The sequence below is a fragment of the Phycodurus eques genome, chromosome 1 (assembly GCF_024500275.1).
Source record: "Phycodurus eques isolate BA_2022a chromosome 1, UOR_Pequ_1.1, whole genome shotgun sequence".
Taxonomy (NCBI): Eukaryota; Metazoa; Chordata; class Actinopteri; order Syngnathiformes; family Syngnathidae; genus Phycodurus; species Phycodurus eques.
In genome coordinates, this window is record NC_084525.1 from 15222735 (window position 1) to 15242816 (window position 20082).

The following is a 20082-nucleotide window of genomic DNA, read 5'->3' on the forward strand; positions in this document are numbered from 1 at the left end:
TGTGCAAAAAGATGCAGAGTCCTCTAGCACTTAGAGCAGTTCGAATGACTAATATTGCAATAATCCGGTGCAATGACCATTGTGCAAAGGGCGCCGAGACTTCAAGGAGTGTATGTGGTTTTAAGTGACGAGTAGTGCGATAATCTGGGACAATGTTAGTTGTGCAAATGGTACAGATACTCCTCAATCAGTGTGCAAATGGAGCAGATGCTACTCTGGCATGAGTGGCCAGTATATGCAAATATTGCAGCATGGCGAGACAACTACAGTGAGTGCACGAGTAATACATAATTGGCCCCACAGTAATGTGACAACGAACTCAAGTCAAAAAATTGCCAGCGGACTAAACTCTGACTCTGGTCGTACAGGGACCGAACACCCCGTATCAGTGGGTTCGGTACCGTATCAGCGGGTTCGGTACCCCATACTCCCGAAGCACCCCCCACAGGACACCCCGAGGGACACGGTCGAACGCCTTCTCCAAGTCCACAAAACACATGTAGACTGGTTGGGCGAACTCCCAGGCACCCTCGAGGACCCTGCTAAGAGTGTAGAGCTGGTCCACTGTTCCACGGCCAGGACGAAAACCACACTGCTCCTCCTGAATCTGAGATTCATCTTCCCGACGGACCCTCCTCTCCAGCACCCCTGAATACACCTTACCAGGGAGACTGAGGAGTGTGATCCCCCTGTAGTTGGGACACACACCCTGGTCCCCCTTCTTAAAAAGGGGGACCGCCACCCCAGTCTGCCAATCCAGAGGCACTGTCTCCGATGTCGACGCGATGTTGCAGAGGTGTGTTAACCAGGACAGCCCTACAACATCCAGAGCCTTGAGGAACTCCGGGCGAATCTCACCCACCCCCGGGGCACTGCCACCGAGAAGCTTTTTAACCACCTCGGTGACCTTAACCCCAGAGATAGGAGAGCCCGCCTAAGAGAACCCAGACTCTGCTTCCTCATGGGAAGGCGTGTCGGTGGAATTGAGGTCTTCGAAGTATTCTCCCCACCGGCTCACAACGTCCCGAGTCGAGGTCAGCAGCGCCTCATCGCCACTATACACAGTGTTGATGGTGCACTGCTTCCCCCTCCTCGGATGGTGGCCCAGAATTTCCTCGAAGCCGTCCGGAAGTCTTTCTCCATGGCCTCACCCAACTCCTCCCATGCCTGAGTTTCTGCTTCAGCGACCACCAAAGCTGCATTCCGCTTGGCCACCCGGTACCCATCAGCTGCTTCAGGAGTCTCACAGGCCAAAAAGGCCTGATAGGACTCCTTCTTCAGCTTGACGGCATCCCTCACTGTTGATGTCCACCAATGGGTTCGGGGATTGCCGCTACGACAGGCACCAACCACCTTACGGCCACAGCTCCGGTCGGCCGCCTCAGCAATGGAGGCGCGGAACATGGTCCACTCGGACTCGATGTCCCCCAGCTCCCCCGGAACATGAGCAAAGTTCTGTCGGAGGTGGGAGTTGAAACTCCTTCTGACAGGGGATACAGCCAGACGTTCCCAGCAGACCCTCACAATACGTTTGGGCCTACCACGTCGGACCGGCATCTTACCCCACCATCGGAGCTAACTCACCACCAGGTGGTGATCAGTTGACCGCTCTGCCCCTCATTTCACCTGAGTGTCCAAGACATGCGGTCGCAAGTCCGATGACACGACCACAAAGTCGATCATCGAACCGACCCGCGTCCTGGCAAGGGAAACCTGAGTCCATATTTTGTCTTCTTCATAAGGGGTCTGAGCCGTGCTTTGTCTGGTCCCTCACCGAGTACCTGTTTGCCATGGATGACCCTACCAGGGGCGTGAAGCCCCAGACAACTTAACTCCTAGGATCATTGGGAGACACAAACCCCTCCACCATGATAAGGTGACGGCTCAAGGAGGGGACTCTGATCTTCATGTTTGCTTAACATCAAATGCAGTTTTCACAGGTGAATCCCAAAACAAAAAACAAGCACTATCTAATGTTTAAGCAATCAATCTAAAAGGCAACGCCTGAGCAACTAGAAACACCCATCAATCACATGTTCCAATACTTTTGCTCACTCAAAAAGTGGGTGGGTTCAAACAAAGGGTGCTCTGTCCTGAGTTTAACACATCTAGATGTAAATACAATGAAATAAAAGCTGAAATTCTGAATTTTTGTCTCATATTCATCGTTTGATCTGAAACCCAAATGTCTTCAGTGTACAACAAAAACAAAGGAATTGACTTTGCCGTTCCAATACTTTTGGAGGGGACTGTGCAGTGTGAGCAGTCAAGTCGCAGCTCTGTTTTATCGTAACACATGAGCACTTTAATTGTTAACTTAGATTTTCTACTCCAGCCTATCTTAACGAGTCATTAGCAAATGGGAAAATTACTGTATTGAGCTTTCAACTTGCTTGATCTGGTTTTCGGGAAAGAGATAAAGGCACTCAGAGGCAACTGTGTACACAATCGGTTCATTTTGTTTGTCCCAAATTTGCAGTGTGTAGCCACCTGTGCTTGAACTTGAGGATCCTCTGAGCAGCGGAGAAAAAGTACTGTGTAATTTACCACAGAGCTGTGTGATAAAATATACTTTTAAGTTTGTCGGGTGCCTGTGTATCAGATTCCCTTCAGTTGGCTCACGGTCTTACCTTAACCTTTGTAAACTGGGCTATCTGTAAGCTGATTCTATACCCTCTAATCATTGATCAGTATTGCTCATAAGCAATTAAAATCGTATTTCACCACATGTAGTTATCTAAATGTGCACTCAGCTAAATATTCTTTGATAAAATATCTACTCGTTTCAAGACTACTTTTAACAGATTGATTTTTATTATTTTTTTTTTTGTATTGTAATTCAGCACAGCATATGTTTTGACTGTAAAACTTGGTTTAAAAGTTATGAGTCCACCCAGTAAATGTCTAAGGTATGGGATGCATAAAATTACCATCTTGTATATCCATCCATCCATTTTCTTTACCGCTTATCCTCACTAGGGTCGCGGGCTGCTGGAGCCTATCCCAGCTATCTTCCGGCGGGAGGAGGTGTACACCCTGAACCGGTCGCCAGCCAATCGCAGGGCACATAGAAACAAACAACCAGTCGCACTCACATTCACACCTACGGGCAATTTAAAGTATTCAATCAACCTACCACGCATGTTTTCGGGATGTGGGACGAAACCGGAGTGCCGAGAGAAAACCCACCCAAGCACGGGAAGAACATGCAAACTCCACACAGGCAGGGTCGGGATTTGAACCCCAGTCCCAAGAACAGTGAGGCAGATGTGCTAACCAGTCGTTCACCATGCCGGCCCATCTTGTATAGTTAATTGAAATGTATTGGTTTTCCACATATCACTGCATAGGCCATTGCGGAGAACTTCATTTAATTCAAATGTATGCAGAAAAGAAGTTGTTGGTTCTTTAGTCACATAGTTTATTTGTTTTTTTTGCTTTCCATTCACATAGTTTCCAAAGTCAAAAAGACGATACAGTTTTGTTTCAGTTTTTTTTCCCTTAATAGAATGACTCATGTTTGAGTTAGTAAACGGTCTAAATTGTTGAAATTTAACCTATGAATTAGGGATGGTCATAATAATTAGAAAACAACAGGAACAAAAAACAGGCATTGGCTTTCCGAAACAATTTCATCAAAGAAGTAAAAGCACATTTTAATCACTGCCTTTCTGCATGTTTCATATCAATCATTGAGGTACATTGTAGTACTTGTCTTATAAAATCCATCCATCCACCCATTTTCTGAGCCACTTCTCCTCACTAGGGTATGGAGTTAAATAGTGTAGCTCCACAAAGCCTGCGTTATGACTACAAATCATCCTTTCACCCTTTGAACAGGTATAGCTAGAAAGTGCCAACCTGTGCCGAACTCTGTATTGTGTGTGTGCATAGGCATCCTTTTCTGAATGAATAGAGTTACTCAGAATGAATGGATTTCCTTCTGAGTAAAACTTCAGTCAAAGGGAGCACCACAAAGTAGCTTGACTTAACCCCTGGACTGGTTGCATTTTGTCATGCTATTTTAATAGCCAATCTGAAAGTAGGCATAATTAAAGTAATAGATTAGGTTCATAGGGGAATTCAGTTTCCTAAAAGTGTTAAGTGACTACAAAACCTGATCCTTCCAGCCTTCTTTGATTCTAAGCGAGATCATTTTCATAGTTCAGTGTAGGTAGAAAGACGGGATGTGCTTGTAAATCATTTCATTTTGTTTGACGGACACTCTTGTATATTTTCTGTTTCTGACATTGAGTTGCCAAGCAATCTTAACAAAAAGAAAAATCTTTACAAAAATAGTGTCCTGTTTTTTTTCTTTACAATGTAGTTTACATTGTTTTTGGATAAAACTTAATTCAGAGGGGGAAGAAATACGCCTTGCTTCCGGTATAGCTTGATTTTACATTAAACGTTATAAACAATTTTTTTTTTTTCTTAAAGGGGCACATCATCTCTTTTTATACGTGTCAAATTTAGGAAAAGGAACGAAAAGTCTCATCTAGAAGGCTACACGGATTAAATAAGAGTTCTAGATTACAGCAGTTTATTGTTGTAACTCAAAAACACAAACGATACAGTCAGTGAAATTTTATAGAAAATTTAATTATATCTGAAGGAAGAAACTACAGGGAAACAATGCAGAGGGACAAAAAAAAAACAAGGTACAGATAAACATTCGTAAAGAAGGCTTAATTTGTGGGATAAGATTGGAATGAGTGTGCGGCGAGCTTTGCGGTAGCTGGTAATTTCTGTTACCGTTATTCTAAACCCAAATATGCACCACTTTGTACTGAGTAAAACAGCACATTGAACTCACGTTGCGTAGAACACAATTTCGGCAGGCTGGTCGATCTTCCCGATGGTTGGGCAAGGATGTCGAAAAGGGTGGTTGCAAGAAAAAGGAGTAGAAAAAGGAAAACTGGAGGGAAAAAAAAAGGGAATTCAAGTTCAGAGTAGCCGGAGCGCGTGAAGTAGTGGTGTTCGTCACGCGGTCAGGGAAAAACTTGCACCGCAGTTCCTTCCCGACAGATCTTTGTCTGTAAGATGCCCCGCACACACCAAAAGTGTAGTTTCGGGGCGCTAGAAGGATGCTCCTGCGGTCCGCACGTGTCGGCGCGGCGGGGAAGGTCCGGTGCGTCCCCGCCACCTCGTGGTAAGAGGTGGGGCTCTCTGGCTGGGTGCCAGTGGCTTTGGCAAGAAGAAGACTGGACCAAAATAGCAGTGAGAACAAAAGGGTCTGGCCTTTTGTATGAAGAAGAAGAAAAGGCAGTCCCAAGACCAAGAAGCGTGAAAATGGACCACACACCTAGAATCTCATTTCATTTTAGGATTATTGGTGGTTTAAAACCAGTGGAATAAAATGATATTAATTCCCAGCTAATACATTGTCATACACATCATTAATCTATGCAATGGTGTTTCAACCTTATTCGGTGGCTAATAACTAGACTTTACACCGATTTGATCGGCCTTATCGGTATCGGCCGATACTTATTTTAAGATGATCAGCTGATCTCCTTCAATGTCATAATTCGCCGATCCGATCAATGACGTCATTGATTGGGTCCGCAAAAGACCTTTACTCCGCGTTGCCATCGTGCACAGTATATTCGAATCCAAAAGCTGGTTTACTTTTAGCCTTGTCGTGTGTCTTTTCATGTAGTACTGTAAATATCTAACGGCCAATAAAGTTATTAATACAAAAATAAATAAAAACTTCGGTGGTGTGGGACAGACAACGTCTGAGACGGACAACACGTAATGCCCGGATCAGACTACAAGACAAATTTGCTCTTTTACGATTGCATGTCAGACTACTGCAATAAAATCTTGTATTCCGGTACCACAACATCCCGTTATTTACAATCATTGGGATTTATCCTGTCAACTCAAATGCTACCGGGTACACTCGTTACCGTGGCGACAACAACAAGAGTGGATCGCGCCGACTGTATTATAAGGACAAAATGGGGGAAAACGTGTGTTGGTGGTCACCTCTGCTCAGGAGAGGACGTTCGTTTATTGCTGACTTGAGGTATGTTCAACGTACTTTTAATACGATACGGGTCGCAAGCAGGCAACAAAACAAAGTGTTTTTTTTTTCTCTCATTGTGCCCAAAGTTATGTATAATGCGCACCATTGAATTTTTTTTTTTTTTTTTTGTGGGGGGTTGCGCATTATACACGAGAAATTATGGTCATTAGTTTAGTGTCCGGGTGACATAAACCAGGTTTCCTGTGTCTTTAGCTGATAAATGGACCAGGCCTCCCTTAGATGTGTTGTGTACACAGACTGACTCAGCGGGTCAGGAGGCAGGTATGCAGAACAATCAGTGATTGGGGGTTGCTGGTGCCATCTGGTCGATAGCGTGTCTGTTACACAAATTCAAACATTTACTGTATAAACTGAAGGCTGCTTGAAGACTTCTGTTTTCCTGTGAATCACTGGACTAATATTTAATTATATAACCACTGTTTCTGAGAACTGCTTCACATCGATGTTGCATGGAGTCTAGAGGTGCAACAATCTATTAATTGACACCTAATTAATTATCAAATTAATCGACTTTTGATAATTGATTCATCGTTTAGAGACCTTTAACCTAAAATTGTCCAAATCCTCGGAATTACAGCCTCTTGATGGTAAGTATTCTGTTTTCGGTCATCCTCCATGAAAGCAGACTGATTATCTGTGTGTTTAATTAAAATAAGACATGAGCAAACATCTGCTTTTATTTTGGAAAAAAGTGATCCCCATTTTGTCAGATTGTCTGACCTATTACCGACCAAACCAGTAACTCAATCGTCAATCAGTTTTTGTTTGTGCATTAGCTGCACTATTAATTTGAAATCATCCTGTTTTTGAATAAAGGGATGAAAACATTTTTAAAAAATCCAATTCATCGATTAGACCTTAAAATAATCGACAAATTAATCGATTGTTAAAATAACTATAGTCGTCGACCAAGTTCTGGTACGAGTGAACTATTATTCCAGCCCAAGACACTGTATTAAATCTCACACTTCTGCATTTATTGGTTTAGCCTCAGAAGCAGCATTAAAAAAATAAATAAATAAAAAATCACCCAGCATCTGTATTGAATTTTTGTACAGTAATCCCCCTACATCGCTGGGGTTAGGTTCCAGACCCCTCCCTGCCCCTGATCCCCTGTGATAAGTGAAAATCTGCGATATAGAAATACCCTATTTAAATACACCGTATGCATCTTTTTTTTCAAGGTTTTTAAACACACCTAAAACAATATAAACAAATTTATTGAGAGAGCAAGCTTAATAGGTAACACAAAAAATATAGTACAAACCCCCCAAAAAAAGGATAACAACTGTAACAATACAATAAAAAAAATCTGCTGTATAGCGGGTCTTTAGAAACGCAATAGATCGGGGGTTTACTATACCACCAAATACTAATGAAATGTATGTGAACAGCGGACTTTGAAGATAGATAGGAAAAAGTGTAAAAAAAAAAAAAAAGAATCCTCACATTTTGGCACTTAGCAAATAAAAATAATTTTGGTAATCCTAACAGGAAAGTTTTAGTTTGATTTGCAATTTTTACATAATAACAAGCTTTGCGTTTTGATTCTGTATTATAGATCATATTGAGGTCATACTGGCTGGCACACTTAATTTGTGGGCGACTTGACATTTAAATTCACTTGAGTTGTTAACTATCTTTCAATTTTGTTGCTCATGCGAAATCGACTTTTGGTATGTTTGGTGTGTGTGTGTGTGTCTCTCTCCGTGTTGTGTGTGCGAATGCGTATGCTTGTAGGGAAAGTGTGCATGTTCTGTCACTGCTCATTCCTGACTGTACTCTTGTTTGCTCCAAGTACTTATTTTCGTTCTTACTCTCTTGTCTCTGTACTCTTTTTGCGGGCTGAGATTTTTATTTAACAACACAGAGAGAAGACTTTAGTTTGACGTATACTGGATTTATCAGGATTTTTATTATTATTACCACTGGTAAGTTTGGCAATGGTCTATTTGTTACGAGAAGGAAATGAGTAGGTGAGGCCCACAGGGTCAGAGGAATGTTAAGTTTAATGATGATGATAATGCTGGTTATTAGAATGAATGTTGTAATGATATTCATGTACACAGTTATATTTTTGCTGACAAAAGTACACCTCTCTGCGTTGTTAGAAGCCTGCCTTACATCAGAATTTTTAAGACTGCTCTAATTATACTATTTCATTGGCCCTCAAGATTTATCTCTGGAAATCCTGTTTAGGCTTCCCCATTGTGTTGCCGTTTAAATACTGGAAGGACTTTAGTACAAAGGAAATTCCTGTTTCAAGATTGTTTTCATCATTCGTAAAAGCTAACATTTAATAGTGTAAAGTACTAATAGTACTGTGCTAAATTGCTTTGGTAGTTCATAATCACTCTTTAATTTGTATATTATTAATATTCTACTTTACTGTGTCCATGTCCAGGGCAAGTGTCACCAAAGATATATTTCAAACCAATACTGCGAGTTTTCCCATTTATTGAGATCCAGACGATCAACCAGTGTGTCTACAAAGAGAACCGGTGCCGTTTGCTCTGTTCAGTGTGCGGAAGAGGCGAGAGTAGTGGCAGGATAACTCATGGCTGTTTCACTATGACAACGTGCCTGCTCACATGCCCTGAGCATTCGACGACAGTTTGTGGCATCCTGGAACAACTTCCTTACTCTACTAACCTCGCGCCATGAGTTTAGCCCAGAATTATTCATACACTGGCCAAATTTTGAATTCAATGTTTTAATTTGTTAAAGGAGTAACTTAAAATTACAAAACAGTAAATTGATTATCTTAATGAAAATTCTTCACCATTTTCATTTCCTTGTATCAATTTTGAGAATATAATTTTTCCACCTTTCTAGAAGTTTTTAGTATTTCTAAGCATTCTTTTCAACTATAAATTTAGAACATTTAATATGCCTGTATTTAGAGTATGAGTGATAAGTGAAATGGAAGCTTTTGTCAAAATGTAAAAATCAGTCAAAATAGCTATTTGCAGAGCTTTTTTCCAAAATGCTATAAATCCATTTTGAGTATTCTGAGGAAAATGACATTTATTTAACCAGACCTGCACATTTTACAAACATTACTTTGGCCAATTCAGTGGCTCAGTCTGAACATGGTCAACAAAAGTTCATAGTCTGTATACAGTGAATGGCATGGCAACATGGATCATTTTAAAATTTAGCTTTATCTACTTTTGAAAAAGAGCTCTTTTTGTCAATATCTCAACACAACGTATCCTCTGACACGTTCATGTTATATTTTCAGCAAAGCAATGATTAAATTACCAAAAATTTGGTAATTTCAAATTGAATTCACCTCTTTATATCCACATTTGAGTCAGGTTAATGGTTTATTCTGCGAAGACAGACAGGCAAGCATAACATTCAACCACTAAAACGATTTTTAAAATTTTATTTTTATGCCCAGGAATGTAACTAATTTGATACCTTAAAGGTGCCACATTTTACCAAACCAACTTTTTCTAGTATTTGGTAATGTAATGCTCTATGGTGCCTCAGTAAACGTGAAATATGAATTAAAACCACAAGCCGTTTTTCTGCCGATAGGCCTGAAATCAGGTAATTAGATTTTCTTGAGCTTATCGACGTCACTAGCGAAGATCTCCACCTATCTCTCCGCTCCCGAGCCAGTGTTATCAACATAACAAAAGACGTATGCTCTCACAAGTGGGTCTTCTACACGTATGCAACCAATCAGGGGAAAGGGGGCGGTCTTAGCCAAATATGGAGAAAGCGGATACAAAACTGGGTCAAACAGAAGTAGCTGTAAGAGGGGGCTTTTCTGGACACACGTATGACAAAACCAAGGTGTTTAAAAAAAAAAAAAAAAAAAAAAAAAAAAAAAAAAATTTTAATGAAATTGACACTTATATACTAAGTTCATGTTAGAAAGTCACTCTATGGAGGTCTAAATAGCCAAAATATGGGACCTTTAATCAAGAAATAAAATGTGGTTGTACACTGATGACGACAGCTGAATGAGCCTGTTGTGATGTGTTTTGTAAGTTTTATTCTTTTTACCTTGTATGGTGAAGTTGTGAATCTGAAATTCAAAGAGAGGTAGCCTACTATTTAGCCCAGGGGTAGTGTTTTAACCAGTGAATATCTGGTTGTGTGCTGTGACTTATGAAAATCATGTGCTGTAAAAAGAGCATGTCAACTTTTTAGTAAGTTTCGGTTAATGAGATTCTTCCACAATTCTACTTTGTCTTGTTTGAAGTGCTGATCTGTTTGCATTTGTAACAGTCCGGATCTTGAGGGTTCTATTTTCGGTCAAATGGTGTCTAGATTTCCACACCAGGAAGTGTTTTGCAAGACAATCATTCACACTGTTATTGATTTCATAATAGAGTGAACATCATGCCCTAACTTTCTTTCTTTGAAATTACATTACAAGTCCACTTCCAAGATTTTTTTTGTCCTCATGATTATCAGTATTGCTGTCATTATACAACCGTCATGACTCTTGGTCATAGTGGTTAAGAAGTTTGTCACTGGGAGTTTTGTCGGTCATATATTTTCTAATTAAGAATTCTCATTGTTAAATGTGATAACGAAAGCTCACATTGCTTGAAATATATCTGATTCTTGAGCGTTAGTCTACCACTGCCTACACATTTTTCTGATCTTTGTGATAAATGATGAGTCAGAGTATCAGTCAACATTCATTGTATTTTCCATGTGGGCTGTGTCACAATAAAAATATGTCATGCCACCTTGTTTTTTTTTTTTTTTCTTTGAGCATGATGTACCTCAAGCATGCTACTTAAAGTGGGGAGGGAGCATAATCAGATTGCATTGTTTGATTTGACTTGAGTACTTTTGATTGAGCTACAATGACCAATGAATCCCATTAAGTTTAGCATGTACAGATGCAGTTCGAGATGAAACGTAACAGTTAATATCCTAAACATAGTGATCAAAATGATCAGTTATTGGAATTATTATCTTGCAAAAATTTTGCGTACACCAAAAATGATGTTTTGCACCTAATGCATTGCAACAAGTTTTGAGTACAACAAAAATATAACTTCAGCAGGTCTATGCACTGTTTGCACATTAGGAATTGTAAACAGCAGAAACCAAAATTATTTTTTATAAATGCAAGACCCCAAGAAAATGAGGTACTTTCCGACTAGTATTTCACTTTCTCTGGTCCAAATCAGTTGATGAATTTGTTGACAATGTCTGTCTCCCCCATGGTTCGGTTCATGTTCACGTACAAATTGTGTACCAAAGTGTGTCACAACAAACCATGCACCTTTTCTTATCGGTTAAAAGAATATAAACAGAGAGATTTTTTTTTTGCACAGACAATCTCCTATAATGATTACCTTTAGTGGACATCAGTTTCCCTTCCCCGGACGCTGGTCACCGGGCCCCCCCTCTAGACCCAGGCCTGGAAATGCGGCTCGATGACGAGTGCCTGGTGGCCAGGCCTCCACCCATGAGGCCCAGCTGAGCACAGCCTGCAAAGGTAATGTGGGTCCTGCTTCCCATGGGCTCACCACCTGTGGGAGGGACCCGAGGGGGTCGGGTGCAAAGTGAGCTGGGTGGCGGCTAAAGGCGGGGACCTTGGTTGTCCGATCCCCAGTTGCAGAAGCTGGCTCTAGGGACATGGAACGTCACCTCTCTGGCAGGGAAGGAGCCTGAGATGTTCACCTTTGAACCAATTGTGTTATTAACTTTTATGGACAGAATTTCCAGGCAGCAGCCGAAGGCATTGAGGGGGTTTGGTTTGGTGACCTCTGCTTTTTGCAGATGATGTGGTTCTGTTGGCTTCATCAAGCCTCTTCAGCTCTCACGGAAAAAGTCAGCACCTCCAAATCTGAAGTCATAGTCCTCAGTTACAAAAGGGTGCCGTGTCCTCTCCGGGTGGAGGAGGAGATCTTGCCCCAAGTGTAGAAGTTAAAGTATCTTGGTTTTGTCCACGAATAAGGGGAGAATGGAGCGGGACATCGGCAGGGGGATCGGTGCAGTGATGTGGACTCTGCATCAGTCAGTCGTGGTAAAGAAGTAGCTCGATCTACGTGCCTACGTAACCTATGAACACTAGCTGTGGGTGGTGACTGAAAGAACAAGGTCACGGCTACAAGCAGCCGAAATGAGTTTACTCTGCAAGGTGTCCGCTCTCCCTTAGAGAGCGGGTGAGAAGCTCGAACATGCGCGAAAGGCTCAGAGTTGAGCCGCTGCTCCTCTGCATCAAGTGAAGCCAGATGAGGTGGTTTGTTTAGGGTGCCTTCTGAAGACCACCCTGGTGAGGTGTTCCGGGCACGTCCCAGGACACGCTGGAGAGACTATGTCTCCCGGCTGGCCTGGCTGGGGAGAGCTTAACCATCTGCTTTTTTAGCTTCTGATTTTTTAGACTGTAATTGCCTAGACATTTTTAATGATAGTTTCCTCCATCAAGGCGAATTGTACAAATTCTGTTAAAATCGCTTTGTAATTTGGGGTCAATATAAAAACTATTAAGTAGCAACGTGACAAGTGACAGCCATCATAGAGGAATTTAAAAAAACAAAAACATGGAATGTGTACTTCAAACGGTTTTATAATCCTCCATAACAAATTCACCAAAAAAGAAAAAAATAAAGGCTAAAGTATATGGCCTATTCTACTGCCCACACTGCTCTTCTCATGAATAATGTTCCATTCATCCATCCATCCATTTTCTTTACCACTTATCTTCACTAGGGTCGCGGGCTGCTGGAGCCTATCCCAGCTATCTTCGGGCAGGAGGCGGGGTACACCATGAACTGGTCGCCAGCCAATCACAGGGCACATAGAAACAAACAACCATTCGCACTCACATTCACACCGACGGGGAATTTAGAGTCTTCAATCAACCTACCACGCATGTCTTTGGGATGTGGGAGGAAACCGGAGTTCCCGGAGAAAACCCACCCAGGCACGGGGAGAACATCCGAACTCCACACAGGCCGGGCCGGCATTTGAACCCCGGTCCCCAGAACTGTGAGGCAGATGTGCTAATTAATTTCCCACTGTGCTGGCCGAATAATGTTCCATTTGTACTATTTAAGTTCTTTAGGGCAAGCGATGCAGTTAGAAATGTCACTAATTTTCTTAAGGGTTGCACTTGGAGAACACTTAGGAATTACAGCCATTTGAGGAAGAAAAAAAAATATCAGCGACTTTGAAAACAGACACACACGAAACCCCTCGTAGTCTCTAAACCAAGAAGAGATAGAGAAGGGCGGGACCCCCCTCTGATTGGCCGTGATTGTGTGTGTGAGCGTGTATTTGAAATGCAGGTTTAACTGTTTTTTTATTTTTTTATTTTTATTTTTTTTTTTTACAGTTTTCTGACGGCTGTATCTATACAATTATAAAAAATTGAGCAGCATATATGGAATTAGTTACAATCCTTAATGCCACCGTGACGATGTGGGAACATTTTGGATTCAAGCCAGATGAATGCGGCCATCCCACTATCACCAATGAGCTGGTATGTCTAATTTGTATAAAGTCACAACAAGGACAACACAACATAACCTTCAAAGTTACAAAGTCCATTTAAACCGCACCCATTCCACTAGAGCTTCATCTTCTTCTTCTTTTCCTTTCGGCTTGTCCCGTTAGGGGTCGCCACAGCGCGTCATCCTTTTCCATGTAAGCCTATCTCCTGCATCCTCCTCTCGAACACCAACTGCCATCATGTCTTCCCTCACGACATCCATCAACCTTCTCTTTGGTCTTCCTCGAGCTCTCTTGCCTGGCAGCTCCATCCTCATCATCCTTCTTCCAATATACTCACTATTTCTCCTCTCGACGTGTCCAAACCATTGAAGTCTGCGCTCTCTAACTTTGTCTCCAAAACATCGAACCTTGGCTGTCCCTCTGATGAGCTCATTTCTAATTTTATCCAACCTGGTCACTCCAAGAGCGAACCTCAACATCTTCATTTCCGCCACCTCCAGCTCTGCTTCCTGTTGTCTCTTCAGTGCCACTGTCTCTAATCCGTACATCATGGCTGGCCTCACTACTGTTTTATAAACTTTGCCCTTCATCCTAGCAGAGACTCTTCTGTCACATAACACACCTGACACCTTCCTCCACCCGTTCCAACCTGCTTTGACCCGTTTCTTCACTTCCTGACCACACTCACCATTGCTCTGGACGGTTGACCCCAAGTATTTAAAGTCCTCCACCCTTGCTATCGCTTCTCCCTGTAGCCTCATTCTTCCCCCACCAGCCCTTTCATTCATGCACATATATTCTGTTTTACTTCGGCTAATCTTCATTCCTCTTCTTTCCAGTGCATGCCTCCATCTCTCTAACTGTTCCTCCAGCTGCTCCCTGCTTTCACTGCAGATCACAATGTCATCTGCAAACATCATGGTCCACGGGGATTCCAGTCTAACCTCATCTGTCAGCCTATCCATCACCACTGCAAAAAGGAAGGGGCTCAGGGCTGATCCCTGATGCAGTCCCACGTCCACCTTAAATTCTTCTGTCACACCTACAGCACACCTCACCGCTGTTCTGCTGCCCTCGTACATGTCCTGTATTATTCTAACATACTTCTCTGCCACTCCAGACTTCCGCATGCAGTACCACAGTTCTTCTCTGGGTACTCTGTCATAGGCTTTCTCTAGATCTACAAAGACACAATGTAGCTCCTTCTGACCTTCTCTGTACTTTTCCATCAACATCCTCAAGGCAAATAATGCATCTGTGGTACTCTTTCTAGGCATGAAACCATACTGTTGCTCGCAAATACTCACTTCTGTCCTGAGTCTATCCTCCACTACTCTTTCCCATAACTTCATTGTGTGGCTCATCAACTTTATTCCTCTATAGTTGCCACAGCTCTGCACATCACCTTTGTTCTTAAAAATGCACTTTTCCTCCATTCCTCAGGCATCTTCTCACGCACTAGAATTCTATTGAACAAGCTGGTCAAAAACTTCACAGCCACCTCTCCTAGATGCTTCCATACCTCCACAGGAATGTCATCAGGACCAACTGCCTTTCCATTTTTCATCCTCTTTAATGCCTTTCTAACTTCCCCCTTACTAATCATTGCCACTTCCTGGTCCACCACACTTACCTCTTCTACTCTCCCTTCTCTATCATTTTCCTCATTCATCAACTCCTCGAAGTATTCTTTCCATATAGCAAGCACACTGCTGGCACCAGTCAACATATTTCCATCTCTATCCTTAATCACCCTAACCTGCTGCACATCCTTCCCATCTCTGTCCCTCTGTCTGGCCAGCCTGTATAGATCCTTTTCTCCTTCTTTAGTGTCCAACCTGCCATACATGTCATCATATGCCTCTTGTTTTGCCTTTGCCACCTCTACCTTTGCCCTGTGTCGCATCTCAATGTATTCCTTTCGCCTCTCCTCGGTCCTCTGTGTCCCACTTCTTCTTAGCTAACCTCTTTCCTTGTATGATTTCCTGTACTGTGAGGTTCCACCACCAAGTCTCCTTCTCTCCTTTCCTGCCAGAAGATACACCAAGTACTCTCCTGCCTGCTTCTCTGATCACCTTGGCTGCAGTGGTCCAGTCTTCTGGAAGCTCCTGCCGTCCACCGAGAGCCTGTATCACCTCTTCCCGAAAAGCTGCACAACACTCGTCCTGTCTCAGCTTCCACCACATGGTTCTCTTCTCTGCCTTTGTCTTCCTAATTTTCCTCCCCACCACCAGAGTCATCTTACACACCACCATCCTATGCTGTCTAGCCACACTCTCCCCTACCACTACCTTACAGTTGGTAACCTCCTTCAGATTACATCGTCTGCACAAGATGTAATCCACCTGTGTGCTTCTACCTCCGCTCTTGTAGGTCACCCTATGTTCGTGCCTCTTCTGGAAAAAAGTGTTCACTACAGCCATTTGCATCCTTGTTGCAAAGTCTACCACCATCTGTCCCTCCAAGTTCCTTTCCTGGATGCCGTATTTACCCATCACTTCTTCATCACCCCTATTACCTTCACCAACATGTCCATTACAATCTGCACCAATTACGACTCTCTCTCTGTCTGGGATGCTAAGAACTACATCATCTAGCTCCTTCCAGAATTTCTCTTTCACCTCTAGGTCACATCCTACCTGTGGGGCATAGCCACTAATCACATTACACATAACACCCTCAATTTCAAATTTCAGCCTCATCACTCGATCTGATACTCTTTTCACCTCCAAGACATTCTTAGCCAACTCTTCTTTTAAAATAACCCCAACTCCATTTCTCTTCCCATCGACACCATGGTAAAATAATTTAAACCCTGCCCCTAAACTTCTAGCCTTACTGCCTTTCCACCTGGTCTCCTGGACACACAATATATCAACCTTTCTCCTCATCATCATGTCAACCAACTCCCGAGATTTTCCTGTCATAGTCCCAACATTCAAAGTCCCCACATTCAGTTCTAGGCTCTGTGTTTTCCTCTTGTCTTTCTGCCGAAGAACCCGCTTTCCACCTCCTCTTCTTCTTTGACTTCGACCCACAGTAGCTGAATTGCCAACGGCGCCCCGCAGGTTGACGGCGCCGGTGGCGGACGTTGTTAACCCAGGCCACGACCGATCCGGTATGGAATTCTTTGGATGAACGCTCATATTTGTTTGGCAAGGTTTTAAGCCGGATGCCCTTCCTGACGCAACCCTCTGCATTTATCCGGGCTTGGGACCGGCCTACAGTTTGCACTGACTTGTGCCACCCATAGGGCTGCATTCCACTAGAGCTTCATGATATTGCAAAAAACATGACATTGTGATTTTTTTTAAAATTGTATTGTTTTTTTTTTTTTAATAAACGATATATATTGCGATGTAAATCCACTGCATATAACACTGACTGCTCACACAACCTCGTGAGCTGGGGGGTCTGAGGTTATGTCCTGGTGGCTAACGTGTGTTAATTTGTCCGCAGGAGCCACGCGGCAGTTTGAAGCCATTTCATTTCCCCGGCTCCCTCACAGTCGCATGCACACAACTTGTCGGAGGACAGGCAATAATTGGCTGACTGTCTGCTTTTTGGGCACGGTCTTAAGAAACTGTAGGAATTGTGTGCTGTCACGTAAGCTTTTTTGGCGGCTGTGGCTCAGTAGGTAGAGCGGGTTGTCCAGTGAACGAAGTGTAACTGATTTGAATTTCTGGCGACGACTGTCCACATGTCAAAGTGTCCTTGGGCAAGACTGAACCCTAATTTGCTCCCAGTGGGCCTGGCAGCGCCTTGCATGGCAGCAGTTGACCATCGGTGTATGAATGTGTGTGTGAGTGGGTGAATGTGAGGCTTTGTAAAGTGCTTTGGGCACTGTGATGGTGTAGATAAAGCGCTATATAAGTGCGGTGAATTTACCATTTTTAAACTACTGGTACAAGAAAAAAAGCTGGTACCGTGGTACCAAGGTATTTTTGACATCAATATACCTTGGTATGGTACTGGTATCAGTACTTGGTGCAACAGTATACTTACATAAAAGCGTTCCCCAAAAATGCAATTTTGTCTGACACACAAAGCTCAATTTATCCGGAACCCATCATCCGATTTTCAAAATTCTTGGTGCCTTGTACTCAGGTTGAAGTGGCCATTCCAACCAGACTTAGAATTTTGAAAGATTGTCTTTTTTGGGGAAATCTTGTTACATTGCTATATTAAGATTGAGTGATTTTTTATTTTATTTTATTGTTTTTTTATTTATTTATTTATTTATTTTCCCTTCCTGTGAAATTCAAGTCAAGTCAGAGATTTTGTATTCTCATTTTGCTTTTGAACAACTTCTTTTGTCTCCACAGATTTCTAATTTGCATCATCAAAAAGAGAACGTGTACTATAACATCGCATCAGCTAATGTTTGTTTGCCAAACAGCAGACATTTGCTGGTGGTGTTCTTCTGCCGTAAAACCATCCATCCTAAAATTTTGTGGACACTAAACACAAATACTGTGCTGTTGCTGTGGTGACAATCCAGAGGGAACCGTGACTAACAGGTGTCTGTTCAGAAGAACTCAGAGGTTGACATCAGAGGGAACATGTGTTAGAAGTTGAACAGTCAACAGTCAGATTTGTCAGTGTTGACTTAAGAAGATGAGCAATGAGGATGAGTTCTATGACGCCGTTACAGGTTAGTACTTGGTGTTTGTTTATTTGCTCGCATTATTATATTTACATATGATTACTCAACGCAACAAAACTGAACCATGTGCTCTACTTCACAGGCCTGGATTCAGATGAGTCATATGAAGGGGTGTCAGAGTCCAGTTACAAAGATGCTCTGGTGTTTGATAGCACCAGGAACAATGGATCGAAGCCACAGGAGAACGGTGTCAAGAAACACAGGTACTACTGCATTCCTGCAACACCTTTCAGACACAGCTTGTTGATTTGGCTGATATGTGACTAATTTAACTCCACCAGAAATGATTTACACTCTCTGAAACAAGTGTTACTATAGCTTTTGACCATGGTTAGCATTGCCAAAGTGAGTGACATAAATTAAGAAGTCAAAAAAGGAACATTTTTAAGAAAGTAGTTGTTCATTCACTTTCATTGGATATTAAAGATTTTGAGATGCTTGTGGGTAGCCACTGGCAATGCTGTGCTTGCAAGTAACTTGCGACCTGTCCATGATGTTGTCTGCCCTACTCTCCCAATCGGCTAGGTTACGCCTCCACCTAACCAACCCCAGACATGACCCTGAACAGGCTAAACTAGGGGTCGACAACCCGTGGCTCCGGCGCCACATCTTTCATTCTCCTGCTGCGGCTTTCTGGTGATTTTAACATTAAATACAGTGGCACTGTTAAATCGTGCAAGAAGACTTGTTCTTCTACTCCATAGAAGTGGAAGGACACATTGAACAATGTCAAGAAAGATCCCAGCTTGCATCTTACTCCGCTGGTATATCGGCAGGTAATTCATGGCAAATTTTCACGAATTTACTGCAGAACTAACCGGAACATGATTGTATTGCACACAACCAACAATAACGGTTTCAACATAATTGATAACCTGACAGTTAAATAAGACACGCATTCAACGAACTACTGGTAACAAACACAACGCCTCGGGATCCTCCCGGAAGAGTTGGATGAAGTGGCTAGGGAGAGGGAAGTCTGGACATGCCTGCTAAAGCTACTGCCCCCGCAACCCAACCTCATCTTTTGGTCTGAAACCCAAATGTCTTCAGGATACAACAAAAGCAAAGGAATTGACCTTGCCGTTCCAAGACTGTTGGAGGGGACTTTACAGGTAGATACGACAAGCCCTTTTGAGCTGCGTGCCTATGGCGACGCTTAGCTAGTGGGTGCAAAGTGTCGGCGCATTTCATGTGTGGACGGCATGAAAACCAAAATAGCAAGGATTGCCTGCACAGTGTGCTAAATACGGTTGCACACATTGCACAATATTTTTTTTGCTATTTTAAAAAAATGTTCTGTATTAATAGATAATAGATTTAGCTACATTCGATAAATCTAAGAAAAGGAGAGTTTCTGAAAAAAAAAAAAAAAAAACGTTAGCTCACATAGCCTCACAGATGACAGCTTACAATCGTGTGAAGATGGCGACGTCGCTGTGCGATACTTTTTTAAATTGGCTGTTATTTTACAAATATATATATTACATTGTTTAGTGAAATAGTCATTTTCAATTGATAGCTGACTGCATAGTCTACACACGATAAAATGATGACAGAACACTAAAGCAGCTGGTATTTTTGGTTGCTTTATTTGAAAATAAGCTTCAACCAGTTGTCTTTTTTAAGAGTTCAAAATGTTTTTGTTTCATGAAGAAATTATATTTCTTGTTCTCTGTAGCAATTCGTTGATTGAATAAATGCAGCACAGTGAGCAAAACTAGTTGATCGTACATACAGGTTAAAAAACAACAACAAAATATGCAGTGTTATCCTGACTTTAGATGTCAAAAGGGTCTTCTGGCTTCTGATGTTTTTTTTCTTTTGTGTGAGACTGCCTAAATTGCTGTTTAAGGATTTAAGGTAGCCGATCCCTGGGCTAGACGATACAGAAGTAGGTTCATACCATGTGTACTAATCTGTC

General features: G+C 42.3%; 1 protein-coding gene across 4 annotated transcripts in view; it reads left to right on the forward strand.

The window, feature by feature from the left end:
* Positions 1–20082, forward strand: part of LOC133404291 (oxysterol-binding protein-related protein 2-like) — a 37757-nt gene that overhangs the window by 4403 nt on the left and 13272 nt on the right. The window contains exons 1-3 of one of the 4 annotated variants that reach the window (XM_061680052.1): positions 7772–7986; positions 17818–18146; positions 18241–18361. In XM_061680052.1, coding sequence (XP_061536036.1) covers positions 18110–18146; positions 18241–18361 — 158 coding nt within the window. In that variant the 5' untranslated portion in view covers positions 7772–7986; positions 17818–18109. Of the gene's footprint in view, positions 1–7771; positions 7987–17817; positions 18147–18240; positions 18362–18683; positions 19274–20082 lie in introns of those variants that run through there. The other 3 variants (XM_061680044.1, XM_061680061.1, XM_061680070.1) reach the window with 3 other exon arrangements.